General features: G+C 52.1%; 2 protein-coding genes and 1 non-coding gene across 4 annotated transcripts; all 3 read left to right on the top strand.

Moving 5' to 3' along the window:
- Positions 1 to 422: 422 nt before the first annotated feature.
- CUNH12orf57 (chromosome unknown C12orf57 homolog) lies at positions 423 to 1,314 on the top strand. Its single transcript, XM_042788776.1, has 3 exons — positions 423 to 656; positions 729 to 905; positions 994 to 1,314. Exons 1-3 carry the CDS (start codon positions 608 to 610, stop codon positions 1,140 to 1,142), a joined length of 375 nt encoding a protein of 124 aa, XP_042644710.1. The 5' UTR covers positions 423 to 607; the 3' UTR covers positions 1,143 to 1,314.
- On the top strand, positions 461 to 520 carry LOC122152966. The gene has a single exon (XR_006164979.1). It is a non-coding gene; the product is annotated as a U7 small nuclear RNA (small nuclear RNA).
- Positions 1,315 to 5,529: 4,215 nt separating the features above from the next.
- On the top strand, positions 5,530 to 17,414 carry PTPN6 (protein tyrosine phosphatase non-receptor type 6). 2 transcript variants are annotated; one of them, XM_032995671.2, is made up of 15 exons: positions 5,530 to 6,475; positions 7,843 to 7,965; positions 8,234 to 8,464; positions 11,535 to 11,757; positions 12,471 to 12,587; positions 12,757 to 12,870; positions 13,278 to 13,374; positions 13,835 to 13,914; positions 14,007 to 14,156; positions 14,276 to 14,407; positions 14,645 to 14,799; positions 15,097 to 15,164; positions 15,561 to 15,712; positions 16,454 to 16,551; positions 16,677 to 17,414. In XM_032995671.2, exons 1-15 carry the CDS (start codon positions 6,333 to 6,335, stop codon positions 16,783 to 16,785), a joined length of 1,992 nt encoding a protein of 663 aa, XP_032851562.2. In that variant the 5' UTR covers positions 5,530 to 6,332; the 3' UTR covers positions 16,786 to 17,414. The 2 variants fall into 2 exon arrangements, with proteins under 2 accessions (XP_032851562.2, XP_032851563.2); XM_032995672.2 differs by having other exon boundaries at positions 5,534 to 6,475; positions 8,270 to 8,464.
- The last annotated feature ends 457 nt before the right edge of the window (positions 17,415 to 17,871 follow it).

The following is a 17,871-nucleotide window of genomic DNA, read 5'->3' as shown; positions in this document are numbered from 1 at the left end:
TGGGGACCTGGTACCCGCCGCTAGCAGCGGGTGCCGCCTCAGGAAAGGCGGCGGAGGGGCCGAGGAGCGGGCCCGCCCGGCCCGCGGGTGCGGGGAGCGGCCTGCGGGGCCGGGCGGGGCTCCTCCCGCCGCCCGCTCCCCTCAGCGCTGGCGCCCCGCGCCCTGGGGGCGGTGACAACGGCGGAGCCTGCCCCCTCCTCCCCCCGCCGCGGGGCGGGGCGAGCGCGCCGCGGCACCAATGGGAAGCGAGACATCTGCATACCGGCCGCGCGGCGCGGCGGGGCCGCTCGTGGCGGTGGCAGCCGCCGCTGCCAGTGCGGGAGGGGGGGCCGGGTGAGGGGCGCGGCAGCGGGGTACCCACGCGGGAGGCGGTCGGTGGCGGGCGTGGCCTCGGCGGCTCTCGCCCTCACCTCGGGGACAGGCGGCGTGGGTGGGTCGTGGCGCGGGGAAAGGCTGCTGGCAGTGATTTCAGCTCTTTTAGTATTTGTCCAGCAGGTTTCCCGCGCGGCGGGAAGCCTTCCCCCGGTAGTGCAATGGCAGGCGAGGGCGCCGCTGCGCATGCGCGAGCGGCTGAGGGGGCGGTGAGGGGGTGCCCGGCCAAACCGCGATGGCGGCGTCTGCGCAGGCCGCGGCGCTGAGCGCGGAGCAGGCGAAGGGTGAGTGCAGGAGGGCGGCGGGCGGCTCTCGGGGCCCGGGCGGGCTGGCAGCCGCTTCACCGTCTCTCGCAGTGGTGCTGGCGGAGGTGATCAAGGCCTTCGGGGCGCCCGAGAACGCCCAGCGCATGGAGGAGGCTCGGGACAACGCTTGCAACGACATGGGCAAGATGCTGCAGTTCCTCCTGCCCGTGGCCACCCAGATCCAGCAGGACGTGATCAAAGCCTACGGCTTCAGCAACGACGGCGAAGGTGGGTTGGTCCCCGCTGGGCGGGGAGCTCCGGGCCCGCCGCGGGGGTCGGGCGGGCGGGTACCTCCTTCCCACCCGCTGTCTTGCAGGGGTCCTGAAGTTCGCCCGGTTGATCAAATCCTACGAGTCGCAGGACCTGGAGATCGCCAGCATGTCGGGCAAGCTCAAAGCCATGTTCTTGCCGCCCATGACGCTGCCTCCGCACGGGGCCGGGACCGGCGGAGTGACAACCTCCTGAGGCCGTGGGCCCCTCCTGCCTCACCGGGTGGCGGTGCTGAGGCCGGTGCCCTCCTTCTCAGGTGTGAGTCCTGTCGTCCCCGGGAACGGAACGCTCGGACAGGGGAAACACTAACCTTAAAGGAACGGGGGATGCTTTGTGTCTGCTCGTGAATAAAAAACTCTCTTGAAAACGCCCTTGTTTCATGAATTGAACGTGAGCTCAGCGGTGCTCTTCGGGCACAGATGCTTCCCCCTGGTGCACAGGCAGTTCCAGCAGCGCCCACCTCATGCCTGATGAAACCTACGCTAGTGTTTTGAGGGGCCCATTATGGACCAAGCTCGGCAAAAATGCAATTGTTTATGCAAGCTGTAGTGTGAAACCCTAGGACTTGATATCAAAGGGACTTTCTTTTTTTTTTTTTGAAATTAACATTTCAGAGGTGCTAAGCGCTGTCTCAGAGCAAGCATTTATAAATGTGCTCTTTGAAAAACATACTAGCTAATGTGTTTCTAAACGCGGGCGCTGTAAATGCTGCGGGGACCCCTGTCCCCAGCAGGGTTGGTGCAGCTAACTCGCTCCTGCCGCCAGCGCCTGTGGCTTGCATTGCTTTCTGGTCGAGTGTGCCATCAAGCACCGTTGGCCCTAATGAAAAAGGCAGCGGAGAGGTGGAGCAGGGAGTGGCGTGGCATGGGAGGGCTGGGCTTACTCCCTTCGGCTGCAGCTAGGGTTAGAACCACGTAAACAACATCAAATTTTCTTTTGTGTCTTTTTGGGACTGGAGTGGAGACGGCCTTGCTCTAGGGTGACGTTCCATGTTTCCAAATGAAACTGATTTCTGAACGTCGGTCAGAATGAAGGGATGTCAGCTACGTCTGCTTGTAGCCTCCTGCCTTGTGTGCCTGTTGCCCATGGGAGGGTGGTGGGAGCCAGGGTGGCGGGGCTGGGGGCGAAGAAGCCAGGCCTGGGAGAACTGGAGTTACGAGCCAGGTATGAGAGAGCTGCGTCCAGTTTTGCCTTCTGTGCTTTTCGATTACAAACCAGGCAGGAATGTAGCCAGTGAGGGCGTGAGCTCAGCGGGCAGGAGGCAGGAAGAGCAGTCCCTTCCGTCTCCATCTACCTCTCCCAGCGTGGCCTTGGCCTACCCCCACCCCTGGAATTACTCATTAACTACAGCACAGGAAGTGCTTTGCAAATGGTGAAAATTAAGCCCTCTGCTTGAGGCCTGCGGTTTGCCTGACTTGGAGCTACCACCTTCTTAGTCCACGTAGGATCTGGCAGAGGTGGGGACTGTGGCTGTGTGGATCAGACACAGGTGAGTCACGGGAGGTGCTGCAGCCTCCAGCACTGCCAGCTGCTCCTCTAGAACCGAGGTCCTCACAGCCATAAGTTGTGAGAGTGCAAGTACACTCCTCCTCTGTCAAGGTCTTCGATCTTTCTCCCAAGTCCATCTCAAGATACTGTCTTGATAATTCCAATATTGCTTTATTTTCTTAGTAGGACGCCCTTGTTAAGGGCTCTGGTACTTCCTCCACCAGCTGCTGCCAGTCTCCCCTCAGTGGATCTGAGAGTCAAGATCCTGATGCCATCCTGTGGGTGAGTGCTGTGGATGCTAGTCAGGGGAAGAAAACAAGAGTTGTTGGTGAGAAATAAAAATACTGGCGGTAACAATTGAGCACAGGAGGGGAAAAAACCTCACCTTCTTATAGGAGCTACAGCAGAGCCAGAGGACTGGAGTTCAGGGTGGTTTAGATTGTTGCTGCTGTTACTGTTGCTCCTCCTCCCTTTGATAAAGACCAGGCAGGGTTTGTGATGCCCTGTCTGTTGCAGGTGCTCTCTACTGTAGCATCTCTGAATGGTTATGTACAGAGAGTGGTTGACCTTTTAAATCCTGGTTCTTGAGTTGCTACGGTCTTTCTAGCCCTTCATGGAACAGCAGGACGTAAAATCTTCACAGTCAGTCCAGATGGGTGCTCTGGTCTGGAGACTGTAGTGGCATGGTGTAATGAATTAGAATTCACACTAGCATTACTCTCTGGTAAGGATCTGGGCAACCGTGGTGGTCCAGCACTGACCCCGGGGTCCCATGGCCTGACAGCGAGCATCTGGCTTGGGCAAGTCACAGGAAGAGGGTCCATCTGCCCATTTCCCTGCATTAACAACTGATCTACAATGCAGTTCGGTGCAGAACAGCAAAACCTCCTGCCTAAAATCATCTCAGTGCTGACTATTAGAAGTAACAACTGTAATGCTGATTCTCAAAAAGGGCTCCAAATGAGATCCCCCAAATGTGAGGGAATAAAGTATAATGGAGAAAGCAATGAGTGTGATCTTGAAAGAGTCAGCATCTGCTTTTGTAAAGGCAAATCCTGTCTTGTAAAACTGGAGCTTTAGAGAGACTTAGCAAGCTTGTGGATAAGGCAGGCCTGGCTGATACAGTTTCCTTGGATTTCCAGAAAATTATTTGACAAGATTTTCTCAGCAAAGTCTAAATAAAGCTAAAGTCATGGCATAAGAAAGAAGATGATGTGTTTCTTGGGTAAAAAAAAAATAGTATAGGAAATGGAAGGTGGGAATAAACATCCAGTTTTCACAGCAAATGGAAATAATCAGTAGTCAGCTCACAGCAGCCTAACCTGAAATATATGCTGTTCAGTATATTCCCAAATGATCTGGAAATAGAGCTTGGTGAGGTGAGAAAATCGGCTCATGGCAGAAAGTTACTCAGGATAATAGGGTGGGAACTGCCTGCGAATAATTGTAGAAGGACTTTGAGAGTGAATGAGTGGGCAACAGAACAGCAGATTAAATTCCATCTAAGCTTATGTAAAACAATGTTCACGCAGAGAAGGGAATTAAAAATTCACATGTAAAACAGTGAACTGAACTAATTGTAACCTGTCTGGAGTAAGGCTGTGCGATTAACGCTCAGCTGTGGTGAACAATAGCAGAAATCGTCGCTGACTTTGTATATGTCCGTGATTCACCAACATCTGGAACGCTGCAGTTCTGTGCCACCCTTCACTCTTATCTCCAAAACAACGCGACAGAGTTGGAAACATCTCAGAAAGGGACAGCAAAGATGATCTGATGTGTAGAATAGTTCTGTGCAAAGAACATCTTAATGGGGTTGGAGTCTTCAGCCTGGCAAAGACCTGAGGAAGGATATGGACCTTACAGTTCTGTATCATAAGCAGCTTGGAGGGGGTGAATAGGAATCAGGACTCGGGCATTGATTTGTCTTTCTTTACAACAACGAGATGTTAATAAGAATGAGGTAGAGAGCAAGTTATAAGCAAGCCAAAGGAGGGGGTGTTTCTGTAGCTGAGCAGTGGAGCTTCTTGCCAAAGGATGCCAAGTCTGTTTGGATTTGACAGTTGACTCTGCAAGTATCTGCAAATATAGAGGCTTAGGGGGTACGGGGGAAAAGGAACATAACCTCTTCCTCTACTCTTCCTTTGACAACCATTTTGACCTCTGGATCACCTAGTCCAACTCCCTGCTCACAGCAGAACCAACCCCAAAGCTAGATCAGGTTGCTCAAGGCCTTGTTCAGGTGACTCCTGAACATCTCCAAGAGTGGAGCTTCCCCAGCCTCCCTGGGGACCTGTGGTAATTGCTGAACTGCCCTTGGGGGGGAGCATGTGTGTAATATTTCCTGGTAGATAATCAGAACATCCCTTGCTTCAAGTGATGCCTGTTGCTTCTTCTTTTGCTGTGTCCCACAAAGAAAAAATCTGGCTTACCGTATCTAAAACTCCCAGCCCCTTTTAGGTAGTCTCAGATAGCTGTTAAATGCCCCCTTAAGCATCTTTTCTCCAAGCTGAACAAACCCAGCTTCGCTGCCTGAGTGGCCTTAGGCTGGATTCTGTCCAGTTTCTCAGTGTCTTTTTTTTTACAGCAGTCCAGATGCAGTTGTCTTAATTGGCTATTTCATTTATCTTCCCCTCTAAATTTGTTCCTGTGCTATCTGCAGCTTGGCTCCACAAAGGATTTACAAGATGAGGCTCTACCACCTGGGTCGTACTGAAAGCCAAACAGCAGCACAGGAGTCGTCTCTTTGCTTGACCTGTTAATTATATTAAGAAAGTATTTTAGTGGTTCAGTTACAGTCCGCTTATCCATGCTGCAGCCATTTGGGGGAGCAACCTCAAAGATACCAACCAATTGCTTCTCTGCTGCGGTGTTTCCCTCCCTTACCAGCAGGAGCTCCTCCCTGGGAGTTTTGAATTAGATGGTCCAGATCAAAGACACAGAGGCAGCTGTGTGCATCCAGTCCTTTCCCGAGCTGAAAGCAATCAGAAAGATAAATTCATCCTGCAAATTATGTGATTTGGGATTTGTATCCACGTAAATACTGACACGTGGGTTACGCTGCACCCCGTGGCTTGTTGTACTGGAGGATACTGGTTTACATGGGTTTAGTGCTAACTCACCCTTGCCCTTTCTATTCTGATATGGGCTCTTTCCTACCTTGTTCTTTCCCTGTTCCCCCGTGTCCCACTAATGTTATTTTCCTCAGATAGACTTCTTCAGGCAGTTCTTAAGCTGTAAGGGATGGCTGGGTTGTTTTTTGTTTGTTGGTTTGGTTGGTTTTTTTTTTTTTTTGTCTGCTGTGGCTTCCTACTGACCCTACATAATCTAATATTCTTTTGATATCAGGAATTATCTTTTGGAACTTCTGCCCAGAAGTTCTGTCATTTCTATCCTACCACTACACAATATTTCTTTCCTGTGCCAGTGCTAGACTGGCTCTGATTTAGGTGCAGTCTTTTAGGTACAACTTCTACAACTTTGCGTAGAAGTTTGTTCCCTTGAGCCACGGGTCTCTGTGACTTTAAAGTCTCATTTTTTTAATACCAGTTTTAAGTCAGTACAGCTGGATGCCTGCAGCTCACCACATCCCAGCTCATAATGTGTGTGAAACTAGAAGCATTGCAAAGGAAGCTGATGTAGGTGCCTGGGTTGCCTTTCTAGCAATGAAGTTTAGCTTCCCGCTCTTCTCTCCTGTACTTCCCTTTGTCGTTAGTTTCTGTCTTGGCCACGAGATTTTTGTCTTGGTCGTTGCTAGTAGCCTATTCAGGTTTGCTTTTTTTTTTTCAGGATTTCCCAGTCTGGTGGTGCACAGGGAAATCTGCAGCTGCTGCTACTTGAAATGAGACAGTCTCTTGCTGTTCCTGCTGCCCGCACCACCCACACAGGGTAGCTGAGATGGCCCTAGGGAAAAGTCAGGCTCCTTTTGCCAGCTGGATTGCCCTCTTTGGCCACTGCCCAGCTCCCATTTTTTTAGGAGACCTGCAGATCTTGAAACCAGTGCTGCGGAAGAGGGAAGCCGTGGGCTGTAATTGGAAATGGTTAGTTTTCCTTCTTTGTATCTGGCTGTCCAGCTTGACAGCTTTGGCCTCCGTATGCTGTACTGTGATCTTAAAGGTGCTAGGTTAAGCTCTCTGGGTGCTGCGTGGGCCTGCTGTGGGTAGCAGCTGCTTGTCCTGCCCTCTGCCTACTTTCCTGGGTAGCTTCACCACCACCTCCCACCCCACCCCTTTCCAGCTACCGCTCCCCTGGCAGCCACGTACCCCCAGCAGGCTGTTTTCGGGAAGGCAGGGGCTACGCTTGGAGTGGTAGCCCGGACCTCAGAGGCTGCAGCTCTGGGCTTGCACAGATTTCCCTTGTGCCTGTTCGGAGCGCGAGGGACATTTACCTGTGCAGGAGGGTTCATCAGTGAGCTGGAGCACGGAGGTTTTAGCTGGGTAGTTGAGGGCAGCCCAGCAGAGCCAAGCTGTGCGGCTGGTCAGTCATAACCTGTAGTAGGGTGCTTCATTGCTCACTGTATGCTAGCATGTGCTGCCTGCTTCAGCTTTGCAGGTGTGTGGGTGACCCCCCCGGGGCAAGGGTTTGGGGGTTGGGGAGCACTCGTGTCTCTCACTGGCCTTTTGGGGAAGAAGGGGAACAGAGGACATACAGAACTGATGGTTGTGAGCGTGGCTGGGACCCAAGATGCGCTCGTAGAGGCGACCCTGGCGTGAAAAAGTCAGGGACCCGAGGATAAAAAGGGGGGGTGGGGAGGAAGGACACAAAAAGAGAAGCAGAAGTGTGTGCAAAGCAGCTTGGGGCTGGGGAGCTGATGGCTCAGAGCGCTTCCTGTTCCCGGAGCCGCGCGTGCCCAGCTGCGCACGGGCTTGCACCTGCCTGTGCCCAAGTGCACTGCGCCGAGGGCCAAAGATCAAGGCACATATCCAGAAACGGGTGGATGGAGAGGGTCTCAATGGACTGGCGGTAGATTTCGGGGGAGCTACATGGCCAGCTCCCAAGAGGCGCAGAAACGGCTTGGCATTGGGTGCTCCAGCACAGACCTCCGACTTCCCTTTTCTTGACAGTGCAAACTGATTTTTTCGTCTGTGTTTTCTGAGTTGCTTTGGTGGGAGCTGCTTGGCCCCCTCTTCTTTCGTCCTCCACGATGGTGAGGTAAGAGGGGCTTGAGAAGCGTAAAGGAAGGGGATCGGAAAAGTAGGACAGATCAGAGGCGGGGATCACCCTGGAAGCTGTATTTTAGTGGAACCCTTTCATAGGCTGGGGGGAGGTATCAGGTAGGAAGGGATGCTGCTGCTGGCTGTCACCTGTACGGGTATCTCTGGGACTGGGGACCATACTTCACTACGAGTCTCCACAATAGTGCCCGGTCTTTTGTATTCACTTGGTCTGTTTTTATCTTCTCTGCTAGGTGGTTTCACCGTGACCTGAGTGGGCTGGAAGCTGAAGCCTTACTGAAGGGACGAGGTGTCCATGGGAGCTTTCTGGCCAGACCCAGTCGGAAGAATCAGGGGGATTTTTCTCTTTCAGTCCGGTAAGTAACTCGGACTCCAGCTTCTGCCTTTCCAGGGTTACGTACACAGAATGCTTAGATCCTCACGTGTCCTGTGGCATCTTTTTCATCCTGTCCTTATTCCTTTGTCTTTCCAAGCTGTCAAAGGACTTGAGCTTCCCAGCATCTCCTAGAGCTTCCCTCAGGTTGCCACAGGAGCTTCCCTTTCCAGTCATCTCCCTTCACTGGAATGGTTTGCTCTGGTTCCATGGCAGGAGGTAATGCAAGACATTTTCTGCCTCGTTTCCAGTTGCCTCACTGGACTGCTCTGTGCATCATCCCACAGGGTTGGTGATCAGGTAACACACATCCGCATCCAGAATACCGGAGATTTCTACGACCTGTACGGAGGGGAGAAGTTTGCCACCTTGTCAGAACTGGTGGAGTACTACACACAGCAACAGGGCTCGCTGCAGGACAAGGATGGAACCATCATCGACTTGCGATACCCGCTCAACTGTTCCGACCCCACTACGGAGAGGTATGGGGAAAACAAAGCAGCTTCTCTGTCTGTGATGAAACCTCCTCTGTGTTTCCCTTCTTTCTGCCCTGCCCACATCCCCAGGGCAAACCCTCCAAAAAGTGTCTCCTGCCTCCCGTAGCCTCCTATGCTTCCATGGGGGCAGCATCCCCAGGAAGAGCTTGGATGTACCTTGACCCATCACAGCAGACCTAATAGGGTTCTATTTATACTTCTGGTTTCCTGTGGGCTTCGCTATTTATATACTGTTCCTAAAACCAAAGGTTGTGGCATTAGCTATGGGTCTGCAGCGGTCTGTAGGGGGACATGTTATGTGGAAGCCCCTCAGTCTTGCCCCAAACCTCCTTGGTTATTCCAAACCTGGGTGACTCACGTAACAGAGCAGGACCATGTTCCCCTGCTATTCCTGGCCTGCTTAGTTTCCTTCCTGTCACCGCTTTGCATATGTCTCTGACACCAAGTTCCTAAATCAAATCAGGTGGTTTTGCCCAACTTGCATTGTGCTTTCAGGCTCTTTGATGCAGCTTGGGGAGCAGTCGTGCTGTGATCTGGGGTGGACAGGTCCTTCCCTGTGCGCCTGGAAACAGGGAGCAAAGATGCCCTGGGGTGAAGCACCTGGGTACACCCCTGCTTACTCAGAGGTCTGGCTGCTGGCTGTCCTCTCCACTCAAGGCCGTTGGGTTGTGGCCTTGCAGTTTCCTCCCTCCCTCCCTGCGGTTGGAAACTTCTCCCCCCGCCACCAGGCTCTTACGAAAGCTCCTCTCACTCTCTCCCCAAGTGATTTTCCATCACGTGGCTTTGAAGAGCTGGGTGCTACTGGGGGAAGGGAGGGGGAAAAGGGGACCCATTAACCCCTTCCTACCAGTGGAGGGGAGGCCTGGTGGCCTGTTTGATGAACAGGACAGGGTCAGCCTGTTCATCTGAGCACTGGCACGTGGCTGCTGATGGCTTCTTTGGAAGGAGGTTCAGAAATCACCGGCTACTTCTTGCAGTGTGTGTGGTGGTCAGCAGAAGCTACTTGTCAAGAAACAGTAACTGTCCGCATGCATCTTGCTGTCAGAATGATTCCTAGATGTTGTGTAGAGGAATGTGTTGGCCAGATGGGAGGGTGAACGGATACCCCGGTTGCTTCTGTGACTGGAGCATGGCCTCCTGAACTCCGTTTTAATTCTTGGGAACGGATAGCCCTAACACCGTGACGTTCAGCACAGACACCACTACCACCCCAGGCCCCCACTGCTAGCCGCTCTGTGGGCAGCAAACCCGTTCCCACAGCTCTAACAGCACTGGCTCCTCTCCTGAGCAATAGCCTGGCCTCGATGGCGGTGCGCGCAGCGATACACGGAGCGTGGCTGGTGCTTGTTGCAGTACCCACAACAAGTGGGAGCAGGGAGGGGCGTTGCAAATCAAGTCTGATGCAACAGCTACCCGCTTTTGAAATACTGTTCACCGTGGGAGATGGCCAGAACGGCTTGCGGGTCCAGCTGCTGAGGCAAAAAGCAGGACAGAGCTGCAGTGACCACGGCCTTTGGCTGGCACAGGAGCCATGCTGCAAAGGCCCCTGAACGCAGAGCCCAGCACGCAGCCCCAGCTGGAGATGGGGACGTCCCAGCTCCAGAGGGGCCTGTTTGACCCAGGCCCATCCCTGCTGGAGGAGAAGGGGCCAAATCCCATCCCTGGCACTGAGCTGGGAAGGAGAGAAGGGGCCGGGACAGGAGCATCACGGCTGTGGTGGCCTGTGGGCGGAGATGGGTTCACTAGAAAATGGGTACCGAGAGGAGGGGGATGATTCGGAGGATTTCCCAGTGCCTAGAGCGCCTCACAGCTCTCAACTTTTTAGAATTTGGATCCCTAGCTCCAGCTTCCAAGTGTGGAAGCAGGACAGGGCTGCAGTGAACGTCTCCTTCTGCATCTCTACTTGGCAGCTCAGCAGTGTCTTCTGGTGTGGTCCAAAGAGACTGCGGAGCTTGGGACAGGCAGGAGGAACTGGAGGATCTGCACAGAGACAACCTCGGCCGCGTCTGGAGTTTCTGCAGGCCCAAGAGCCCCGCAGGAGGAGGGGAGGCCAGGGTTGTCCCATCTCCCAGCCTGCTTCTGGTGACCATCACTTGCACCCACACCGCACAGTGTAGCGAGATCCCACCAGACCTTTGTAGGTGGGAAGGGCCCTGGCAGCAGCCGTGCCATTTGCACCAGGCTTGTGTTCCTCTGTGTCCTGGGTCCATTCCTACAGCAAGGCAGAGAGCACCTCGATCAAACGGGGATGCTCCTCCCCCTTGTGCTGAGAGTAGAGAAGAGCTGCTGACTGGGTGTTTGCACTGAGGACGGGCACATGCACACGGATCAGCAACAGTGAGAAGTACGAGGAGCAGAACGTGGGCTCCAGGTGTCTCCTGGTGTTCACTCCCAGGGCCAGGCTGATTGCTGCGGTGTGATGTGCCCAGAGAATGGGAATTATCCTCTGATTGAAGAGGTGACTTGAGTTTCAGAAAGAGGGATTGCTTGGGATGGTTCTTTAATGGATCAGATCTCAGCACAGCCATCCGGCTGCTGCTACACCTGATGGGAGAGTTTCTGACTCACTGCGGGGTTTATTTTTGTTTCCCAAGCGTTTGAGTTTCCAAAGCACCTTGCAGCAGTAAGGCTAGAAGCCCAATAACGCTGGGAGGTGCTGAAACCCACAGACCACCCTCCCCCAACTGGTCTTCAAGCGAGCAAGCATTGCTTAACTGTACTTGTGTGCATCACACAAGTGGATCACACTTGGTGCTTTCCCACTGAGTCCTCCGGTACCAGTATTCTGCTCTCTGGGTCCCTTCTACCTCCAATGCATCCCTTGCCCTTTCCTTTTCTTGCCAGCTCTCTACTTCTTTCTGTCTCATCTGCTTTTCCCAAGGTCCTGCTCCTCCCTTGATCTCCCTCCCCTCTCTCTTTCCTTCCTCTCTGTCTTCCCCTTCCTTTCTTCATCCCTCACCCTTCCCCAGCCTTGCCGTCCTTCACTCATCAGCTCAAGTGCATGCGCTTACCTGCATCTCCACCTCTCTTGTGACCCTCTCTTATTTTGTCCTAGGTGGTACCATGGGCATCTGTCTGGCTCTGCAGCTGAGTCGCTTCTCCAGGCCAAAGCTACCCCTTGGACCTTCTTGGTGCGGGAGAGCCTCAGCAAACCTGGGGATTTTGTCTTGTCCGTCCTCACCGATCAGCTCAAACCTGGGTCCGATGCTCCACCAGCTGGGGCAACAAGTGCCACTGGAGCCCGGCTCAAAGTCACACACATCAAGATCATGTGTGAGGTGAGCAGTTCGGAGAGCAAAAGGAAAGGGAGTGGAAGAGATCTTTGACAATCTCTGCTGATCCTGTCCTCAACAGCACGGGCCCTGTCAGCTCGATTACCACCAGCAGTGTTTCTGAATTGGCATCAAAGTGCTGTCACCTTGCAGGTTCTTTACGTCCCCTCCCCAGCCTGGGTGACCCTGGGCAGTGCTTGGTGTTCAGGCATGGAAGGCAGCAGGGCTCAGTGTGATTGAGAACTCCAGTACAGGGAGCTTGTGGTGAAAGAGAGGAGGATTCACAATCTAATTATGAGCTCATCGAAAGAGTTGAAAGGTCTTGGAGGAGGAGGGGCATCTGCTCGGCCTCCACCCTTAGTCTGAAGGATGTTAACAACCTGGCTGTGACAAGTTCTGTTTCTTTCATGTGGGGTGATACAGAAAGCAGAGGGGAAATTTCAAGGACAGAAAGCAGCTGACCTTAAATGAGAGCTGTGGGCAAAATGCCTTCTGTGGGCTTCGGTCCACTGAGACCAGGAGTCAGCCCACCATGCTATGAACTTAGTGTTCTCAGAGAAAACTACCATTTGACCTCCCTGCCAGGGGAAGTGCTTTTCTAGATGGCACAGGGTGGTGCCTGTGGCTGTGCACCCCAGCATTACCTCTTCCCTAAGCGTTATCAGCTTTGCCTGTAGGACTGTTGTGAGGGGGACTTTACACGTTCTTCTTCCATTTAGAATGGACGCTACACAGTTGGAGGTGCCGAAATGTTTGACAGCTTGGCAGACCTGGTGGAGCACTTCAAGAAGACTGGAATTGAGGAGGTGTCTGGTTCCTTTGTGTACCTGAAGCAGGTATACCCCATTTCTCTGTTTCTTAGGGATCCTTTGGAGCGGGACCCACTTGCCGTTTGTTTCTGCTTCGTGTCCCTCTCCTCCTCTTCTCCAGAGCACACAGAGGCGACTTTGCTCTCCAGCAGCACGTGTCTCTCATGCCAACCTGCTGTGTTTTTCCTATCCCCAGCCCTATTACGCTACAAGGGTGAACGCTGCTGACATTGAGAATAGAGTGCAGGAACTGAACAAGAAGAGTCTATCTGAGGAGACATCCAAGGCTGGATTCTGGGAGGAATTTGATGTAAGAAACTGCTGGGGAACATTATTCTGGCTTTTGGGGTTAGTCCCTGTGCACAAACTCATTCTCCAACCTTGATTTCTTCCTGGACTTCTCAGGTGTCTTGTACATTTTTGTCAGTTTATCTCTGAAAGAAGTCTCTGACTGGAACCTGTTACTCTGGGGAGCGAGTGTCATCTTTAAGTGAACCCAGTGAGGTAGAAATGTGCTTTTTCATGGTTGTGAGAATGAGTCACCAGGACAGTAAGGGCATGAACCTTGGACTTTTCAAGTCTAGGCTTACTTTTCACTTCTCTGCTCCCCCACAAGCATGCCCATGTGTCCCCAGAGCCACCACCGTTCCTCTGAGTGCCTACCTCCCCTGTCATACATTGTGACCTTGCCATGACTAGTCTTTCTTCTGCTCTCAGAGTCTGCAAAAGCAAGAAGCCAAGCAGCTGTTTGACCGTCAGGAGGGTCAGAGACCCGAAAACAAGAGCAAGAACCGATACAAGAACATCTTGCCCTGTGAGTCTTGCTTCTCCACTATAAAAAAAAAAAAAAAAAAAAGGAGAAAAAAAAAAAAAGGAGGGAAAAAAAAAAAAAAAAAAGCAAACCCAGCAAAACAAACAGACACAGGCAGGCAATGAAGAGCTGTCTGAGTCATCCCTGGCCCTGCCTCAGCTTGCTCTATCCTCAAGAGCAGGTTACAAGATGTGCAGCATTGAGGATTTAAGAGATGTTGAGAGAGGTCACGGTCTTTTCGTGTACCTGAAGGAAGGAGAGAGGGTTGCACCAGACTCATTAACTTCTGGTGGTCCATCATAGGGGTAGAAAGATGGGAGGATGGGGTGCAATTGGTGTGACACCAAAGGAGAGGTGGGTAGCTGGGTGGCATGAATGAGTTGGCACGGGGCAGCGAAGGAGCTTCATGTGGCTGGGCACAAAGTATCTCATTGCTCTGTTTATTCTTTCACTTCATCCCCAGTTGATCACTCCAGAGTTATCCTCCAAGGAAGGGACCCAAATATACCTGGATCTGACTATATCAATGCCAACTATGTCAAGGTGAGACTCTTGAAAGATGGCTGTATGCCCAAAACGGGGGGGAAGGCCTGCCTGCTCCTGCAGTCCCCTGATCTTTCCCTGTCCATACTCAGAACAACCTGATCAGCCCAGATGAGCGCACCAAGACCTACATTGCTAGCCAGGGTTGCCTGGATGCCACAGTCAATGACTTCTGGCAGATGGTGTGGCAGGAGAACACACGCATCATTGTGATGACTACACGGGAGGTAGAAAAAGGGCGGGTAAGTAGCATTTTGTAGGTGTCTCAGAGCTGCCCTCTTTTCCCCTTCCACCACCACTCTGCTTTTTCTTTCTCTCCTGACTTCTGCCCATCCTCACCCTGCCCTCTCTGCCCACACAGAACAAATGTGTGCCTTACTGGCCGGAGGTGGGCAGCATGAAGGAATACGGTCCCTACCTTGTGGAGAACGCTGGGGAGCACGATGCACTGGAGTACAAACTCCGGCACCTCTGCGTGTCTCCGATGAATAACGTGAGTGTGTCTGGTCAAGGGCTGTCACTGAGCCCAACTGGTGGTGATGCTGCTGTTGCATCGTTCTTGGGTTTGCTCTTCCCACCCGGTCTGGTCTGGAATCACACTGGTGGAATCACCAAGAAGTGTGCAGGAGACAAAGATTCCCTCTGCCTTCAGGCCCGTCTCTCCCTGGGACAGAGGCCAGGGATAGGACTCTGTTGCCCTTTTACTAGTGGGGTGTTTTGTTATTGCCAGGGTAAGGCTGTGCGTGAGATCTGGCACTACCAATACCTGAGCTGGCCTGACCATGGTGTACCCAGCGAGCCAGGAGGAGTTCTCAGCTTCCTTGACCAAATAAACCAGAAGCAAGAGAGCATCCCAGATGCAGGGCCTGTTCTGGTGCATTGCAGGTTGGTACAGGGGCTGTGGTTTGAAGCATTCTCCATCCCTTATCTAGGGTGAGGTATAGAAAGTCTGTCCTGCTGCACCAGCTGTTTCCCAGGACTTGCAAGTGAAGGATATGCCAGCCCCAATAATTGCTTTTTCCTCTTTGATGCCCCCAAATCAAACTCTTTTCCTGTTGAATCCATTAATCTTTTGTGGCATTGCTGAACAGCTGCTGCAAGTGCCACATCCTTGCCCAGAAGCAGCTGCATTTTGTTTCAGGAGCTGTTTTGCTCTGACCTCTGCTTGTCCTCTCCTTGCAGTGCTGGGATTGGCCGCACTGGGACTATCATCGTCATTGATATGATAGTGGAAACAATCTCCACCAAGGGTAAGAGGACCCCAAAGTATCTTGAAGCGAACTGGCCTACCCAGTAGGGCTGTGCCCTTAAGTCCAAGTGCAGATGGATGAGAATTCTTAGGTATCAGTGCGAGAGATCCTGCCACAGCCCTGAAGGTTGTGCTGCCCTTGCTGTGTGGCAGCTGCTGGATCTCTGCACCATATCCACTCACTGTGGCTTCAACCTTCCCTGAGCTTGGGCTCTTCCCTCAGGGCCAGACTTGAAAGATGCTGAGCGGGAAGGAGGGACAGGAGGTCCATACAGAAGTAAAGAGTACGGAGGGAGGTGGAAACTTCTTGACTGGCTCCCACTGTGACTGCTTTTGTTGGAGAACTAGGAGGGTGGCAGTGAATGTGTCCATAAGCTCTTCTGGTTCCCCTTGCTAGGGCTGGACTGTGACATTGACATCCAGAAGACCATCCAGATGGTGAGGGCCCAACGCTCAGGGATGGTGCAGACAGAAGCCCAGTACAAGTTCATCTACATGGCCATCTGCCAGTTCATAGAGACGACCAAGAAAAAGCTGGAAGTTATCCAGGTGAGAAAAGGGATTCTACTTTTCTGTCCCGTGAGTCTAGGCCCGGCACGGTGCTGGCTCTGAGACCAAGTGCTCTGTTTCATAAGCTTTAAGCTAGCCCTGGGACCTGCGTAGACTGTGATGGTGCACCAAGATTTGAGTCCCTGTTCCTCTCTAAAATTCAAGGGACCGCATTAGCAGTTTAAGTACCAGCCTCTTCTGAACTGCTGAACAGCAGCACGTTTCGATGTGGTTATATCAACCATGTTCTATATAACATTTTCAACAAGTGATCTTCAAGTTATCTTCACTGTTTTGTTACAAGCTGAATCTAGGACAGTCAAAGACTTGGCCCTTTCCTGTCCAGTTTTTCCCAGCCCGGTTCTACAGCTGCAGAATTCTCCCCTACTAGCTGATAAGTGGTATCTTTTATCCCTCCTTGTAGCCTCTGGCAGCATCCAGTAGCTGCTGCTATCTGTTTAATATTCCTTAACTGACACGTAGCACTCTCGGGCATTCCAGTGCCTCCAGAAATTTGTTGTCCCACTGTTCATCCCCATACAAGGATGCATTTGCATCTTTGCTGCTTACCTCTGCCACAGCAGCAGGCAGAGTGCACTGAGCCTGAGGACTTCAGCAGTGCACCGACCTCCACTGAGATCCTAGCATGAAGCCTGGTTAAACGGCCAGAACTCTTCCATGAGGCCTCACATGCTTCTCTCAGACCACACTCTCCTCAGCTTGTTTTATTCTCTCCTGTAGTCTCAGAAAGGCAAACCGAATGAGTCTGAGTATGGGAACATTGCCTACCCCCCTGCAGTGAGGAATGTGCACACCAAGGCTTCGCGAAAATCCTCCAAGTAAGAAGAGCTCACCTAAACCAGAGGCCCAGCTGTGCCTGCCTCTGCCAATAGTCTCCCTGCTGGCCTGGCTGGCTTTTTTTCTCTTGCTCATTTTTTTCCCTTGTTTTTTCCTGGTCTTACAGGCAGAAAGAGGAGTCAATGGTTTATGAGAACCTGGGGAAAAAGGATGAGAAGGTGCGGAAACAGCGCTCCTCAGAGAAGAAACTGAAAGGCTCACTAAAGAAAAAATAAGCATACGTTGCAGGTAGCTCTGTGGAGGTTTTGAATCTGGGGTGCGGGAGTGGAGCTCACGTCCAGGCTGCCTGTATTGCATTCCTCATTCTTGGACTGGAACAAAACCTTCCCCTTTTCTTCAGCACCACCTTTCAATGTCCTGAACCCGACTCCTTTCCAGCTCAGCTGACCGACTTCATTGTCCCTTGCCTGTGCAGGTCAGTGAAGGCTCCTGCTGCCCCTTCATCATTCATTAACAGGAAAAAAATCACTCCCCTTCCTTCCCTTCCTCTTTAAGCACTGGGGCCCAAACTCACCGCTGCTGGGTCAGCTTGAGAGTCTTTTTTCCCGAGGAAAAGCGAAGGAAGCTCTTTACAGGAGCTGCAGCTCTGCCCACTGCTGTGAGGTAGAGTTTAGCCTGGTAGTGTTCCCCGAAGCCTCAGCTTTTAAAGTATGGAGGTTTCAGCCTGTTTCATCTCAGCTACTCTGCAATTCAACAGGAAATTTCATCTTTCCTTAATACTAACCCTCTGCTCTATGATCCGTTGTCTATTTGATCCTTCGGTTAAATGCTGTAAATATACCAGAATTTGATGAGATGGCCACGTTTTCTCCTCTGTTTGTAAATAAACTTGTATTTGTTTGAATGCTGAGTCCCAAACATTTTTTTTTTCTATAATTTCTCTTTGAGTATAGCTGTACTTCTGGCTTCACTTGCAGCCCTGCAAAGACTTACAAGAATGGCTCTAGCTTAATTTTCATCACTGCCTGCAGTCCTCAGACTCCTGAACAGAAGCTGTGACCAATTAGAGTGGCTCCTTGCTGTGAGGCTTGAGTGTTGGTAGCTGTCAGGTAAGTTTGGGCACAAACAGCTAGCTGTGACAAACTCAGATGCAGGCATTTGCACTTAAATTTTGGTATTTGGAAGAGTCACCCTCAGGCCCCCACAGCATTAGTCATTTTGTCACCTCTCATCTGTCTTTGGTAGTATCCAACCTGAGCTGGAGGGCGAATCCTAAGGGCTGCCTTCAGCAAAGAGTGTAGTGCCTGACTGCTCTGATGTAGGCATCACTTGGTAGAAATTAAACTTCATCTTTGTGGCGA

The sequence above is a fragment of the Tyto alba genome, unplaced genomic scaffold (assembly GCF_018691265.1).
Source record: "Tyto alba isolate M040663 unplaced genomic scaffold, T.alba_DEE_v4.0 Super-Scaffold_14, whole genome shotgun sequence".
Classification (NCBI taxonomy): Eukaryota; Metazoa; Chordata; class Aves; order Strigiformes; family Tytonidae; genus Tyto; species Tyto alba.
Note: the sequence above shows the minus strand (reverse complement) of the source record. Positions and strands in the feature narration are given on the sequence as shown.

Coding starts and splice junctions, on each gene's coding strand:
- CUNH12orf57 (XM_042788776.1), top strand. CDS start 608: ATGGCGGCGTCTGCGCAGGCCGCGGCGCTGAGCGCGGAGCAGGCGAAG. Junction 657..728: donor GAGCGCGGAGCAGGCGAAGG/GTGAGTGCAGGA, acceptor CGTCTCTCGCAG/TGGTGCTGGCGGAGGTGATC. Junction 906..993: donor CTTCAGCAACGACGGCGAAG/GTGGGTTGGTCC, acceptor GCTGTCTTGCAG/GGGTCCTGAAGTTCGCCCGG.
- PTPN6 (XM_032995671.2), top strand. CDS start 6,333: ATGGCCCTAGGGAAAAGTCAGGCTCCTTTTGCCAGCTGGATTGCCCTC. Junction 11,758..12,470: donor ACATCAAGATCATGTGTGAG/GTGAGCAGTTCG, acceptor TCTTCCATTTAG/AATGGACGCTACACAGTTGG. Junction 16,552..16,676: donor GCTTCGCGAAAATCCTCCAA/GTAAGAAGAGCT, acceptor CTGGTCTTACAG/GCAGAAAGAGGAGTCAATGG.